The following is a 14,430-nucleotide window of genomic DNA, read 5'->3' as shown; positions in this document are numbered from 1 at the left end:
CTCAGATACTAGACTGCTTTCTGTTATATAGATTCTGTAACAGAAATTCAAGTGTAGCAAGTGCAAAGAAACTAGTATAAACAAAGAAAAGAGAACCAAAAATACTTCATTTGGAAGCTTTTTGACAGTGAGTTTGGTTTCATAAACAAAATGCAGTAAGGTATAATCTGCTGGGAAGTTCATCAATTTTTGGATGGAGAAAAACTCCACTAAATTGACTTCCCATGTGGAGATCTTGAATCTTTTCCAAGCCCTTTATGGATTTTTTTTATTTCCAATGACAATAAGTTATTCACAGGGGATGGAATGGGTCTTACATTGCCACTGTTATTCTAGAGGTATTATCCTTCAATATCTTAGATTGGGGGGGGTGGCAAGGGGGTGGGTTTTTTTAAGTTTGATAGCAAAATACATTTTGGCTGCTTTTTTAGGTTGTAGGGTTTGATGCCTCTACCACAGTGGAGGAATTTCTGAACACCCTGAACCAGGATACAGGAATGAGGAAACCAGCTCAGTCAGGATTTGCACTGTTTTCTGATGATCCCTCTGGCAAGGATATAGAGCACTGTCTTCAAGGAAATATCAAGGTAAACAAAAACCTTTAATGAGCTCTCCATATAAAACAACAAAATGTCTTTGTTCTACAGAGCTCTCTTCAGACAATGTAAAGGAAAACATTTTTCAGGCTGAAAACTGTCTTTAGGTTTTTTTCCTCATAACGTAAAAGGAAAGATTAAAAAAAACCCATAGCTTTTTCAATTCCTGAAATTCATTCAGTGAACTATATTTAAAAGCTTTGTCTAGGAGACTGATATTATTCATAGAAGTTGCAGCTGGGTTAAAAAAGAAAAGGTAAGCAGTTACTAATCACAGTCCTTTAAAACTAAAAAGCAATTGCAGTCCAAAATGCATTTAGAGATTCAGTTAGCATTTCTTGTATAGCTCCAAAAGATGACCATTTGAGGTCCAAAAAGTCATTCATACTGGGGTGGAGATCCTGGGGAAGAAAAAAAAGGGTTCCTTATCTAAATACAGGGTAATAAGGGTTCAGTTCAGGAAATTTCCAATGTTTGGCTTATCATTGTTCTGAATTCTGAATTTTAGTTCCCTCTATTGCTAGAATTAAATTCTTTGCAGTAAAGATTGGCAAAATGCAATATAATCTATACTTTAATAAAATACAAGATATTTTTCAAGCTTTTTAGCAACTAATGAATAATGAAATTTTTTGTGCTTCTATCAAGTGGTTCTTTTGCAGCCTTCAGCCAACGTTCACAGCTGCACTTTGAGTTACAAGGTGTGGTACAATCAGGCCTTAGTGACAAACAAAAGCAGGGTCATCATGATCAGCTCTCTTCTCCTGCTAGAATAATTACCATATGGAAAGCAAAATGTATAAAAAATGTACTTCTTTTCTTGGTAAATGCAACTTCAGAAGCTGGTCACATTACTGCTTCCAGGAAGGCTCTTTATGAAGGAATGGTGACATGAAGCCCAGCAGGGCTCCCAGGCCCTCCGTTCCACCTCCTCCCCATCTGCCCACCTACCCACCTACACTGCTTGTTGTGAACCTCTATTGCTGCGCTTTATAACAAGCTTCATATAAACTTTATAGCAGTTACTAGAAAGGACCTGAAAAACTCCAGAATGCAGCAGAAAGAAAAGGCAGAGATCAAAGGCATTTGGTTAATCATAGAACAACTCACTCTGTATAATTACACATTCATTGGCTGCTGCTGAATCAAGTACTGGCCTTTCCATATAAGCATGTTATGCCTCGTTTTCAAAGGTAGTGTGTGCGTGTTGCAGGATAAACAAACAACAAAAACATTAATTATTAAATGCTCCAACTAAGAAATGCAAGTAAAGTTATCTTTCAGTAAGTTTAAAAATTCAAGCTATGTATGTTTCTGATATGTAATAGGTAAAAGATATTAAAATAAGTAGACAATTTCCATTCAAAGGTGTTTTCAAAGAGAAATACATGGCAAAGTCAGTTTTGTATTGCTTTCCTTCTAGATCTGTGACATTATTTCAAAATGGGAGCAAGCCTCCAAAGAACAACACCCTGGGAAATGCGAAGGCACCAGGACTGTCCGCCTTACTTACAAAAATAGGTTTGTATAGCAAGTATAGTATCTCTGCCTTGTCCCAAGATTTGGTTTTAATTTATGCAGAGTTTCTTCATCCGAAGAATAGTGGCTGACTCAAAGCTTGCAACAAAAAGGTGTAACTGGAGAGTTTTAAAAAAACAAACCTATAGTTAATTTTTTCTAGTTCTCAAGAGGTGAGCAGGGCTGCCAAAAAAAAAAAAAAAAGGCAACATTGAACTCAGAAGACTGAAATTAAATATTTGCTCGCTGGTTCAAGTACGAGTGTTGCTCTGCTAATGTGTTTTGACGCTGACATAAACATGTCACATTCAGAGCAGATACTGCTAATCCTCAGGGCTAATGCATTTCCCTATCTTCTTTATTTAATAACTTTCTGTCTTTTCTGTAGGCTTTATTTTTCGGTTCAAGTCCATGGGGAGACAGACAGAGAGAAGCTGCTGCTAGTATATCAGACAAATGATCAAATAGTCAATGGACTCTTCCCCGTAAACAAAGAGCTAGCAATGGAATTGACAGCTCTTTTAGCTCAGGTAATCCTTGTGCATTAATGACTCACACAGCAGTTTTACAGATGAAAAACCTGAATAAAGAAACTGGTCCAGGATTGCTTGACAGTCAAATGACCTCCACCTTTTACATGTGATAGTGTAGGAAATAGACTGGGCTGGAATCTTTCTGTAAAGCTAACTCCGTACTTCAGTGGAAATGCTTTACAGTGTATGCTGCTGTTGGCACCAGGACGGATAAAATGTGCTTTACCTCCTACACAGTCAGACCCTCTTTGATTAAATATCATGTAATCATGTACCATTTCTTCATTCACTATTCCTTACGTGATTTCTGCAAGTTAATACACCAAAGTAACAGCTGTTTAATGAAAGCCTAGACATGGTCTTGATAAGATCTGTTTTATTTTTAAAAAATTAAAGGCTCAAGGGAAGGTTATTGAGAAAGTTATTTGATGGTGTTACTCAATAAATCTAAACTGCTTTGTGTCAGCTGGAGATCTAGCAATCTCAGAGCAGAACTAGTAAGTATTATATTTGTACAATTTATACTTGACATTTATCTTTTTTCCATGGTAAATATAAAATAAGAAAAATAAAATTACTTACATGACTTTTATATCAGTGAAAAATATACATTAATTGACAAACTGTTCTTCATTTTATACTTGGCAAAACAGAGGAAAAATATAGCTCCTCATACCCAGCTAGAAAATTACTCTGGAGTAACAAAAAATTTTCTTCTTTGTGGTCTTTCCCTTAGGTAGAGATTGGAGATTTTGAACGGCCTTTCTCAACTCCAGCAGGACAAGTCACTTCCCAGTCCAAGTCCAACCAAATGTTAAAACAAGTTTTGGAGAGATTCTACCCTAAGAGATACAGGCATGGTTGTTCAGAGGAACAATTAAGGTGAAATGTATTTTGCAACTCATATTCTCTAAAAATCTAGGAGTGAAATGAGGAGGTTTTAAATTGTCATTAGGTACAACTTACTGTTATGCCATATTTGCCTAAACCTGTGTTTGAAACTCATATTCTTGCTAAATTGAAGAACCCATTCCCTCTGTACATTTCTAATCTAAACAGAGGACCATCATTAAGCACGCATTCCAGCAAAAGCTGTACAAGTTACTACATAGTGTTACAAAACCCAGCGATTTTGAAATTCTTCTTTTTCTTACTCAGCAAATCTAAATTAAGTCTGTGCACAGACTAAAGAACTACTGAAAGTAAAGGACATGAGGATCTGATCTGAGTGTTTGCTATTCAAATGTGCAATCTCTGGCAGCCAGTCAAATTAGCAATACGTTAACCTAGTGGACTTGCTAGTAAGGTATCACTTAATTTAAAATGAATAATCTGCAAGTCATTTCAATTAACACCTATTAACATAAAGAAGAGCAGAACAGTGTAATAAATTATCCAAGGTCAATGATATAGCAATTTTGAAGTCCAATAAACATCATAGAAATGTTTTCCTCATTCTTCACTACAGGGTTGAGAAAATGTAAAGCTATTGTCAAATGCACAAAGTAACATTATTACATACTCAGATGATAATAGGGGCATTCAAAAGTATATGCACAACAAATAGAAGGTTATGCAATTAATTTCAAAGACCAAAGTTTAAGAGGTCCTAGATTATACTAACTCATGGAGGATTAAGTCAAAACACCTGTTGAACTGTCCAAGTAGTCCCTAAACTACCAATTGCCAGAGCTGGAAGTCTGTGGGAGGGAAAGAATCACTCTATACCTGCCCTGTTTCTTGTATTTTTTTGCTAAGTGTGCAGCTTGACTTCATAAACTTCCAGTAAGAGTAAGCTGCAAGTGAAAGATCTCCCTTTACTACACATTCCCCCTCCCTTTTCTTGGGCTGCATCTAATAATCTTGTGGCTCCCAGGTGAGTCACTCCTGCAAGTCAATGTGCTAGAAAGGTATTCTGGGGTTGGGGTTTTTTTTTGAGGATTAGTTTTCCATAGGATCATTTTATTGAACCAACTCACCATGGGGCCACAAAAGAAAAGAGCCAGTTGAACGCATCATGCATCAGAAGCACCCTTTTTGGTAGCAGCGCCCAGATACACTAAAAAAGAGTAGTGTTAAGCTGTATCTTCCACATCTACTACTAGCCACAGGTAAAGATACATGCTAAGATGGATGGATTTTTGGAACGACAACTGGCATAGCTGTTGAGTACTGATAAAGGTAGATTGATCATCTGTAGAGACACATTAAAAGCTGTACTAGACTTTTTCCCTTTATGCTGCAACTGCTACATCAATATTTAATCATAATGTTGCAGAAATTAGAAGATACTTCGTAATTTTCATGTGCGTAAAAATGTGAAATGATGCTTTGGATTTATTTAATACTGTTTAAGTGATAGTTGTATTAAATTATCATTTTAACAAATGGATTTTTTTTTTGCTCATTAAACTCACTCGGGGTAAGCATTTAAATTCCTTTCAATACCTAAATTACATATTTCATTTCAACAGACAGCTTTGTCAGCGATTGTCTACAAGATGGATGGCTCTCCGGGGGCACAGTGCTGCAGACTGTGTGCGCATTTATCTCACTGTAGCCAGAAAATGGTCTTTCTTTGGTGCTAAATTGTTTGCAGCAAAAGTAAGAAACTTTACTAGTAGAGTTTGAGTGGTGGGTTTTTTAAAATATAAATAAAAGTTGCAAATAGTAATACCTTTTTGTTGAAAATGAGGGTGTTATACATGTGCTGATTGAATCTCTTGTCAAATTACTAACTTGTTTAAGCCATATACTGGTGGAATGTAATAGCCATAGTACTAAGTATACCATAATAGTAACTTTCCAATACACTTATTGCTTGTTTTACATTATTAATCTAGGTGGTATCTTTTCATTTTCTTATATCTTAGTTTGAGATAGCCTTTCTGTTTCAGACTTTTTTTACCTGATAACTAGTAGAATATTGAAAAGGCATCATTAACTGGCCATGGAAGCTGAATGTTGCAGAAACACTAAATGTTATTAAGGGTATTTAGAGCACTCCCTTCTGTGCTGGCCTCTCTCAATTTCTCTTAAACCACTAGTATCTTAATTCTCTTGATTCAAATAACAGCTACGTTATACAGAACTGTCACCTCACCCCTTAGGTTTTATTAGGTAATCCCAGTGTGTGTGTGTGTGTGTGTGTGTGTGTGTGTGTGTATATATGTAATTGCTTATCAGCACGCTGTTCTTTGCATATGTAGACATATGTGCTAGTGAACAAACTTTAAAACACCTGACTTTTTTTTTATTTTATTAATGAGACTATACATTTAATTGGACTAAGTACCGGGGGAGGCTTCAAGAGGATTAGGTTGAGTTCATAGTTCTGCCACTGGCTGCCTACATAGCTTTGGGCAGCTACTTCAGTTCCTTTACATCAGTTCCCTCCCAGTGTAAATCTCAGTAAGGTCTGTGGATGGAGAGAGGTCTATAATAGCGGAGAGTTAATAATTATTTACATATTGCCTCATTTTGAAGTAGTAATTAAAGAACATTTATCTTTGTAGCCTCTAGCAACATCCTCAGTTGAGAAGTCCTTCATATGGTTTGCTGTACATGAAGATGGTATAAGCATCCTAGATTACAGCTCTATGGTAAGTGAAATGTCTTTTTTAATTTTCGTCAAAGTAGATTTTAATACTGAGTAGGTGGTGAGATTCACCACCATACTACATAAAAGATGGCATTAGCCTTCCATGCTAAGTTATCTAGTCTTTCTCTTAAAGCAAAAATTCATTCCTTTCAAAACGCTTTAATGTTATCATCATTATAGTAGCACTAATAATAGAAATAAGTAATGAATTCTTTGCACAGTTTATTTTTGTTTATCAGATACAGTTTTTATATCTTTTAATGAAATGTTAATGTTTTAATCATTCAGATGTCAGGAGATCCATAGTTAGAGTTCTTACAATAACATTAATTTTCTTTTCCTGGAGACTTCATTTTCCATTATTATTCATAATACATACACTCTGCAAAGAGCAGTTACTTTAAAAGATTGTTATTTTCATTGTATTATTTTTGTTTAATAGTAGGTAATATAACCCAGTGTTATTTAATTATGTCATTTTAGGCTCTGATTTTTCTTTGATTTGCAATAAAAGTTTTCAGAGAAAACGTTTCATGGTAATCAGTGTAAAAAAACGGTGCCTGAGAAGATCCCTGCTTTAATTTATATCCTGCAAAGAAACAGAATGGCACGGTGCTATTAGCGAGTGCTAATATTGAATATCAGAAAATTAAAATCTCAACTTTATAATTGTACTGATATGGGCCTTTTCATTACGTTTCTGTGCAGTTAAAGAAATAATAAAACAACATGAGAAGCTCTGTTCAGAGAACAAGCAAAATGAGCTTGCATCAGACTGCAGAAAGCTCCATAAACACGATCTACTCATAGAGCTAGCTATGGCATTTCTGCAGAGCACTGCCAGTTTACAATATCAGCAGGCCTTACTTGCCATTCAAGAAATGCTCCATTTCCAGGGAATATTCTGATTTCCTGTAGGAAGGATCAAGGGTATCAGAAATTATGTTGCAAGGGGTAGTTAGAGAAAACATTATTTCAAAATAAGGGCAAAAAGAGGTTTAGTAACTGAAGGATGTTAAGTCAGTTATTGTACAGATCTTACCTCCTGATGAATTTTAAGTGTGGACATCTGCGGCACATTAATACGAGTCCTAATGATAAATTAAATGCTAATCATAGACTGAAAGGCCACTAGTGTAGTGTTTGTTGAACACTGAACAATAAGAGCCAAGGCATGGAAAGCAGAGGAGCCTTGAAGAGCATTTATGTTTCAGCAGAGGTGTGAAAAAAAGATAATAGAATTTAATTTCATTTGTGTGTATGTAAACTACATCACTGCACAAAAAGAAGTCCTGGAGTTAAATTCCTTTAGGTGTCTCATACTCTGCTATTTAATTTATTTAGACACTGCTTTGATTTCAAATGGAATTCCTAAGATTAACTTCTCTCAAAGTCAGTCAAGACTTGTGTAAATTGAATTACACACTTGAGTTGAAAACTACTTATAATATCTTTGATCTAATTAATTTGGAATAGAAACAGGTCAAATTTATAAGAGTTATCATCTGCAATAGAAATTCCTCATAGTGAAGGTCTGAATGAAGCTATCCTAAAATCTGTAATTAATTTCAAGATTCATAAGAGGCTAACAACAACATTTTGAAAAATATACGTGTAATTATATTTTTAAGAAGTATATGTCATAATCTGCTTTTCCTGCATTGTCCTGCTTATAGCTTTCCGGTTTTTTGTTTGTTTGTTTTCTTTTTTAAGCGATTAACAGTTACATATACATATAAGAGTCTGATGACTTTTGGAGGCTATCAAGATGATTTTATGTTGGTTGTTAACAATGCTCAGACAAAGAACAAATCAACTGAAAAACACCTTTTTGCCATGACAAAACCAAAGGTTGGTATATTACCTGAAATAGTTTCCCACCATCTGCTACTTTTTACTTTTTCTAGTGGGTAATCCTTAACAGATGCGAAAGATGAAACACCTTCTTTATTCCTAGCATTCTCAGATTATTGACTTTTGCCAGATGGTTTTAGAGAGCGAAACAATTAGTAATATAAGAGCTAACAGTGACACTACTGATGTTTTCCTTTTCTTTTCATGTCCCTGTCTATAACATTCCAAATTTTTCATAGAAGGACAAAGAAGGCTATTAAGGACAGGAAGTATATGTGGTATCTAAAAACTAGTCTGTTTGTTTGATCAGCACCAGAGATAATTTTTAAGAAAGTACATTTGTGTTCTACAGTGGAATTGTAGAACACAAGATCTGAAAGATCAGCCATTTCTTAAAAATCCTAGGATATTTTTACCTTTGGTAAAGAAACTGTTCATGCTTTTTAAATCTAGATTCTCTTCACTGGTAAGATTGACTATATTTTTTTTAAAAAGCAAAGATTTTTGAAGTCTTTTGCTATTAGTCAGAACAATTTATGAAACAGAATACAAAATTCCACTTATAAATTTGCGTCAAAACACGACTCTTCATACAAATAAGCATAGTAAAATACATCTGTTCAAGTTCCCCTCAGATTGTGCCCTTATAGGCAAGGTTGTGTGGATTGCAAAGAGAAAATATGGTAAAAAGCTCCAAGAAGTCTTTATTCCTTTTATCCACCCTGCATCTTTAGTTCTCTGAGCACTAGATATTTTCTAGCAAAACTGAGGGAACACATCATGAAATTTTTTTCTAAGAGCGCCATCTTTCAGACTTCAAAATCTCTCTCGAAGTGAAAGAAACCATCTGTTTGAATCATTGAAGACTGTGGAAGACAAAGTATCCAGCATACTGATGGGAATAACATTACATAATTGGCAAGGAGCAATAGAAAAAAGCTCTATTAGGCATCTCCTCTCTCCCCATCATTAATTTGTTTGATAAAGTACAAGTACTTTTCCAGTTGATGGTGACTGTCACTTGCTAAAAAGTTAGCTATTTTTTCAGCAGTCAAAACACATCACTGTATTTTTCAAAGAGTTTTGTATGTTCCTGTTATAGATTCTTGAGATCACTCTACTGATTGCCAGCTATATTAACAACTTTCATCAGCTGAAAGGAGCTGCTCATCACCTCTCTGCTCCAGCATTACTGACACCTCAAAGTGGACAGAAACTCAAGGAAACGGGGAGTCAGCCACTTCTTGCAAACAACAGACCAACTAAATGTCCCACTTTGTTATGAAAGGATTATGTATCATGATAATCCATCTTTGTTACAGGGTTTCTACACCAATTGAAAACTTTCTGATGTACAACACAGAGCTTACGTAAGCAGGTCCACAACCAAAAGAAAGGCGGACAGGTTTACATTCATTTTAATGGTATATAACAGGAGGAGCCCTTTAATTAAATCCCTGGCCTGAACTGGAATGATGAGAGCCAATTTAAGTATTATGCTTTACTGGAGGTGGCTTGTGCCTACAACTCAAAAATAAATGTGTCTTTTGATAGTGATGGGGAAGGCTGGCCTTGGGAACAATTGTATAGATTTTAGTTGTTTTCCAGATACTTACTCAGGGACCAAACTGTCTTCAACTCTAACTCTTCATCTCTATTTTTCAAAATTATACAAGTTGTATAACCTTCATTTTGAAAAGGAATTTTTGTTTTAAAAAAAAAGTCAAACACAGAATATTTTCCACTTCCAGCACCCCTCCTTATTTGCAATACAAGCACCATGGGACTAAAAAGAACAAATTGTTTGATTTGTGTAATTGCTTCTCCTTTAAAAAAAAACATAAGCACATCATGTAACTCCTATAAATCTAAAGAGTATTCTGATGATACGCTCTAGCCTTTGTTAGACAGGCAACTCTTGTTATACTTGGCAACTCTTCAGCCTTGGTCTGGCAAATTTCTAAGTAATCCCTCTCTGCCCCCGCCTTTTGGAAAAATCTAAATTGGACAGGCACTGTATTTAGTATCATTTTGTTAAACAAGATCCCATACCTAATTTCTTCTTTAATCCAGAATAATAATATAATACAGATGCAAGAATAACTTACAATTGAAAACACAAGAATAACACAGAAAGGCATTGCTTGAACTGTTGTGTCTAAACTTGGAGGCATATGTGACATGTAAAATCCATGTATAATGTGTATAATGTATATACAATGATTCAGAATAATATTTTGTGAAAGTTGTACTTTTTAGTTTTCATTTGTATCTATACATTTCATATTATAATACTAATATAATGTTGTTGCACACTGAAGGCATAATGCTGGATCTGCACTATTGGACCTGGGAGCACTTTCTGGTTGCCTTTTTCAGCTGCAAGCCTCAGTGCTACATAGGGTCAAGTATATAGAACTTACACGCATTTTTTCTTCCAATCCTCACATTTTCATTTCCATGCAAAGAAGCCAGTTCTGCAGGCTCTGAAATGGATCAGCAGCATACTCTAATAGATAATTTGGGTCCAACCATAGAGAAGGTAGTCAAACATAAATCACCGATACATACACATTTCACAATTTCCACTTCTGCTCATGCTAATGATCATGGATCATTAATCCCTTATAGCTAGCCTTCATCGTTTGGGGTTTTTTTAATTACTTAAAACTGAATTAATTTCACAATGATGAATTTTAATATTTGAAGGTTGAAAATCTCCTTTGTTTTATAACATTTAAACTTTTCAGATATATACATACTCATATTGAGAGAAAAGGAATTTTAGCTGTTTGCCCTCTGTGAATGGTAGGGAGTATCCTCCTGAAGAATTAAAATAGACTGGAAGGGAAACACACGTTGTGAAAAGAACATGCTCTTAAAAAGTGGAAAGACAAATTGGCAAGCTGACTCGATAAATACGTTCCTTCTGAAAGCTATCAAAAGTCCTGCCACAGCTACTTAAGTCTGCAGGACTCAGGCACCATTTTACGAATGGTACTCTGGGCCAATGCTTTGTCTTGAAAATTACAAGCGAATAACAAGCATACTATTATGTAGATGCTTCCACATTTGCAATGCGGGAAGAGCTTCCCGGTAACTTTTAGCCTTTGGTGGTGGTTGTGGCGCTAGATCCTTCCCTTTCAACAAGGCAGGGCCAGCAGCAGGAGATTTACCTCCTAGTGGGCAACCAATCTCCTGCCATCACGAAGGAAAGCATATTAGAAGCTACAAGACACCCTGGCACAAACTGCAGCATCTTTTTGTGCAGCATCCCATGTGAAGTGATGAAGACAGTGTGGTGTAATCGGGCTAGGAATTAACAGCCCTTTGCAATCAGCAGAATAGTTAACTTTCAGCAATTTGAGGGGGGGAGTGTTGTGTGTGCAAATTCAACCAGATGCTACCGCATCGGTTATACACAGGTCATAGTCTAAAGCTTCTCAAATATGATGATTAGACACTGCAATTAACAAATACAGAGATTTTCACGTCATCATGAAATTATGATAGCCATCAAGCTAGAATACTCCAACTAGTAATTCTTTCCTAATTGCCCAGTTTTAAATGAATGTGGCAGATCAGGTTCTTTTAGAAGGCAAAAAAAGCGGAGCATGTTGCTAGTGAGCTTGTTCATGAAGTTTTTAAAATCTTTGTTAAGTTTGGAGACAACATGATAAACAATACACACAGCTGATACGCAGATTTTGAGTCTTTTAAACAGTTTTCATTAACACTTACAGCCTTACAAACAGCTGTTTTATAAAGCAGTATACTATCTATGAAGTATAGTATGACATTCCTGCCTGCCTTTGGGTAGATGCCTCTAGACATTGCTTTGCTTTTTAGTGTTGAGCTCTTGCTGCTGCAGTGTACCCCTACATCATAGTGCCAAAAGCAATTCATGCCTTAGTTTCCCTTTTCTTAGCAGCACTTTCCAGACTTACTACCACTAACTGCTCACTACAGGTCACCATTAATACCATATAGTCACATTACCAGAAATGCGGCGTTAATTTTTATGAAATAAATGCACTCGGAATCACAGTTACCAAGACAACACCACACTAAACAATGAAGTTTCTTCCAGGATTTTGATTAACAAGAGTGAGGTTTCCGTAGTATGGTAGTAACCTCCGCAAGCAGACACTTCCCTTCAAGTTAACACAGTGGGCAAGTAAAGTTTCTTACACACGCAAGCACACTTCAACAGCTCGGCTTGCAAACACAGCTGTGCGAGTCTTGGGGAACTTGTTCCATGTTAATCTAGCTCCCCAGCTACTTAAAGGATACCACACAATGTAAGACAGCGAAGCTGAAAATTTCAGAGTCCAGGCAGATAATCTGTTCTGCCTTCCCCACGCAGCCCAAGCCTCATGAGTGATCCACACCTCAGTCTTGAGTCATCCACCAAAACAATGCACACCATGCTAATTAATCAATAACTAAAGCCCAGGTAGGAACCAGACCTTTCTCACCTTCTAATCTTAAGCAGTGATGATACCATGGGAGCTGTCAAATGAGCGGTGACCTCGGTGACTGATGCTGAAGAACTTCCCATGCTCAAGGCTTGCAGAACACAGGCTGTAAAAATATTCTTAGGATGAGATTAATGTGTAAGCACATGCAAGGAGACTTCACCTTCTATTATGAACTTCAGAACATCTTTTGTGCTTGCTTTGAGCTAGCGGTCAGTAACAACAATCTATAAATGGTCAATGAATCTCAAAGATCACTGGTAACTCTCTGTATAAACAATCACATTGATTTGAAAATATTTAGAATGCAATGTAAATTAATATATTACTTGAACTTCACTTTGCCTCGTCAATTTTTGTGCAGCAGTATTAGTAAGCAAACTGCTCATTCCTAAAACAAGACCGTTTTACTCCTGTAGTACAGCAGGCAAATTATAAAGCTTTGAGGTTTTAATACAATCCACAAAATCAGTGTTTTTCTGTTATTTTAGATTTAAATTTGGTTTATATTTAAATTTAAAATAGAGGCATATATTTACCTATAAAAGAAGGTTGGTAGGTATTTGGTGTTGGATTTCCTTGTCAGACTAACACACTTTTTATAGGTTAGGTCCTGAAGGAAAAAATTCATCCTTGCATAAAGGAATGCACCACTTAAAGCTTTAGGTAGAGCTTTAATAGTCCATACAGCTTAGTGCAATCCATTAGTTTGAGTTAATTTTAACTGAGGTGATTAGTAACTCAGTAATAATGAATTAGGAAGAAAAAAGTATTTTTTTTACAGTTTCTTAGGGCAAAGGAAATGAAACTGAGTAAGGTGAAACATAAAATACTGAAAACTCCAATTTCATTTCCAGATTGCATTTCAGTACAACTTACTAATTGCACAGCCTTACACAGTGCTTCCCAGCTCAGATTTGTACTGCAGCATCTTCCAGATTTGCCACCTCGCTGACAGTGAGTATATCACTGTAAAAATACTTTGCTTTTTAGTGTTACACTCTTGCTGTTGCAGCAATATATGCGTAGATCACAGTGCCAGGAGCAATTCCTACCTTAGTTTTGCTTTCTTTGGCAGAGCAATAGCAGCTTTGTCCAGGGTTTTCACCACCTCTAATTGCTGATTATAGATCAGCACTGGCTTCGTATACCAAGATACCAAAAACATTCTGTTAAAATGAAACCGATGAAACTTAGAAAGGTATCAGCATGACCTGCCACTGTACAACACTAAACAGTGAAGTTTCTACTGGATTTTAATTAGCAAGACTGTGGTTTCCATGGGGGGTTAGCAAATGCTTTAGAAGATCCATGTAAAAACTTGGAAGTAAATAAAGACAGGTGAAAATAACTATATGAAGGCTTCTGGAACTGAAACTGAGTGATTATGCAAGTTGAACTTAGTAAAACCTCTTATTTAAAGAGTAAGTATTACTTAGGGTCTGTAGAAGGCTACATAAGCCGCCTTTGGGTGCTTATGGAAGGAGGAACAGTTAAAATGAATTCTGAGTTAATCATTATGAATGAGGCCACTTCCCTGGTTTTGATCAAACAGGTAAGAGAGGATTTTACTTAGGCTTTTCTGTCTCTAGTCTCTCAAGATGCAAAGCAGCTAATCAGCTACAGAAGGTCAGCTGTAATTGCTGTCCTGGATTTTGGGTCACTTCGCTGATGTAGGACACACTTGTCGGGTTCACCTACATCTTATATCCCTTTCATATGCTGGGTCATCCTGCTGTTCTACTGCACCCTTTAAATGCTACTTTCTCATCTAACCCTAACATGATCTTTGGATTTGATCTTTGATTGATAGATCTTATTTGAAATAATCTAGCCCCTCTCTCCTGTTT

The 14,430-nt window shown here is 36.1% G+C and overlaps 1 protein-coding gene and 1 long non-coding RNA gene across 3 annotated transcripts in view; one reads left to right on the top strand and one right to left on the bottom strand.

Moving 5' to 3' along the window:
* The window catches only part of PLEKHH2 (pleckstrin homology, MyTH4 and FERM domain containing H2), a 56,230-nt gene extending 45,890 nt beyond the window's left edge, over positions 1-10,340 (top strand). For both annotated transcript variants that reach the window (XM_075496291.1, XM_075496292.1), the window contains exons 23-30: positions 432-587; positions 2,020-2,117; positions 2,503-2,644; positions 3,384-3,529; positions 5,122-5,251; positions 6,163-6,249; positions 7,962-8,099; positions 9,205-10,340. In XM_075496291.1, coding sequence (XP_075352406.1) covers positions 432-587; positions 2,020-2,117; positions 2,503-2,644; positions 3,384-3,529; positions 5,122-5,251; positions 6,163-6,249; positions 7,962-8,099; positions 9,205-9,387 — 1,080 coding nt within the window. In that variant the 3' untranslated portion in view covers positions 9,388-10,340. The remainder of the gene's footprint in view (positions 1-431; positions 588-2,019; positions 2,118-2,502; positions 2,645-3,383; positions 3,530-5,121; positions 5,252-6,162; positions 6,250-7,961; positions 8,100-9,204) is intronic.
* The window catches only part of LOC142407151 (uncharacterized), a 57,888-nt gene extending 44,145 nt beyond the window's left edge, over positions 1-13,743 (bottom strand). The window contains exons 1-2 of the long non-coding RNA XR_012774822.1: positions 13,636-13,743; positions 12,581-12,686 (exon numbers count right to left, since the gene is read on the bottom strand). This is a non-coding gene — a long non-coding RNA (uncharacterized LOC142407151). The remainder of the gene's footprint in view (positions 1-12,580; positions 12,687-13,635) is intronic.
* Positions 13,744-14,430: the final 687 nt, after the last annotated feature.

This window comes from Mycteria americana, chromosome 3, assembly GCF_035582795.1.
Source record: "Mycteria americana isolate JAX WOST 10 ecotype Jacksonville Zoo and Gardens chromosome 3, USCA_MyAme_1.0, whole genome shotgun sequence".
In the NCBI taxonomy this organism is placed as follows: Eukaryota; Metazoa; Chordata; class Aves; order Ciconiiformes; family Ciconiidae; genus Mycteria; species Mycteria americana.
This window is presented reverse-complemented; position numbering and strand designations above follow the sequence as displayed.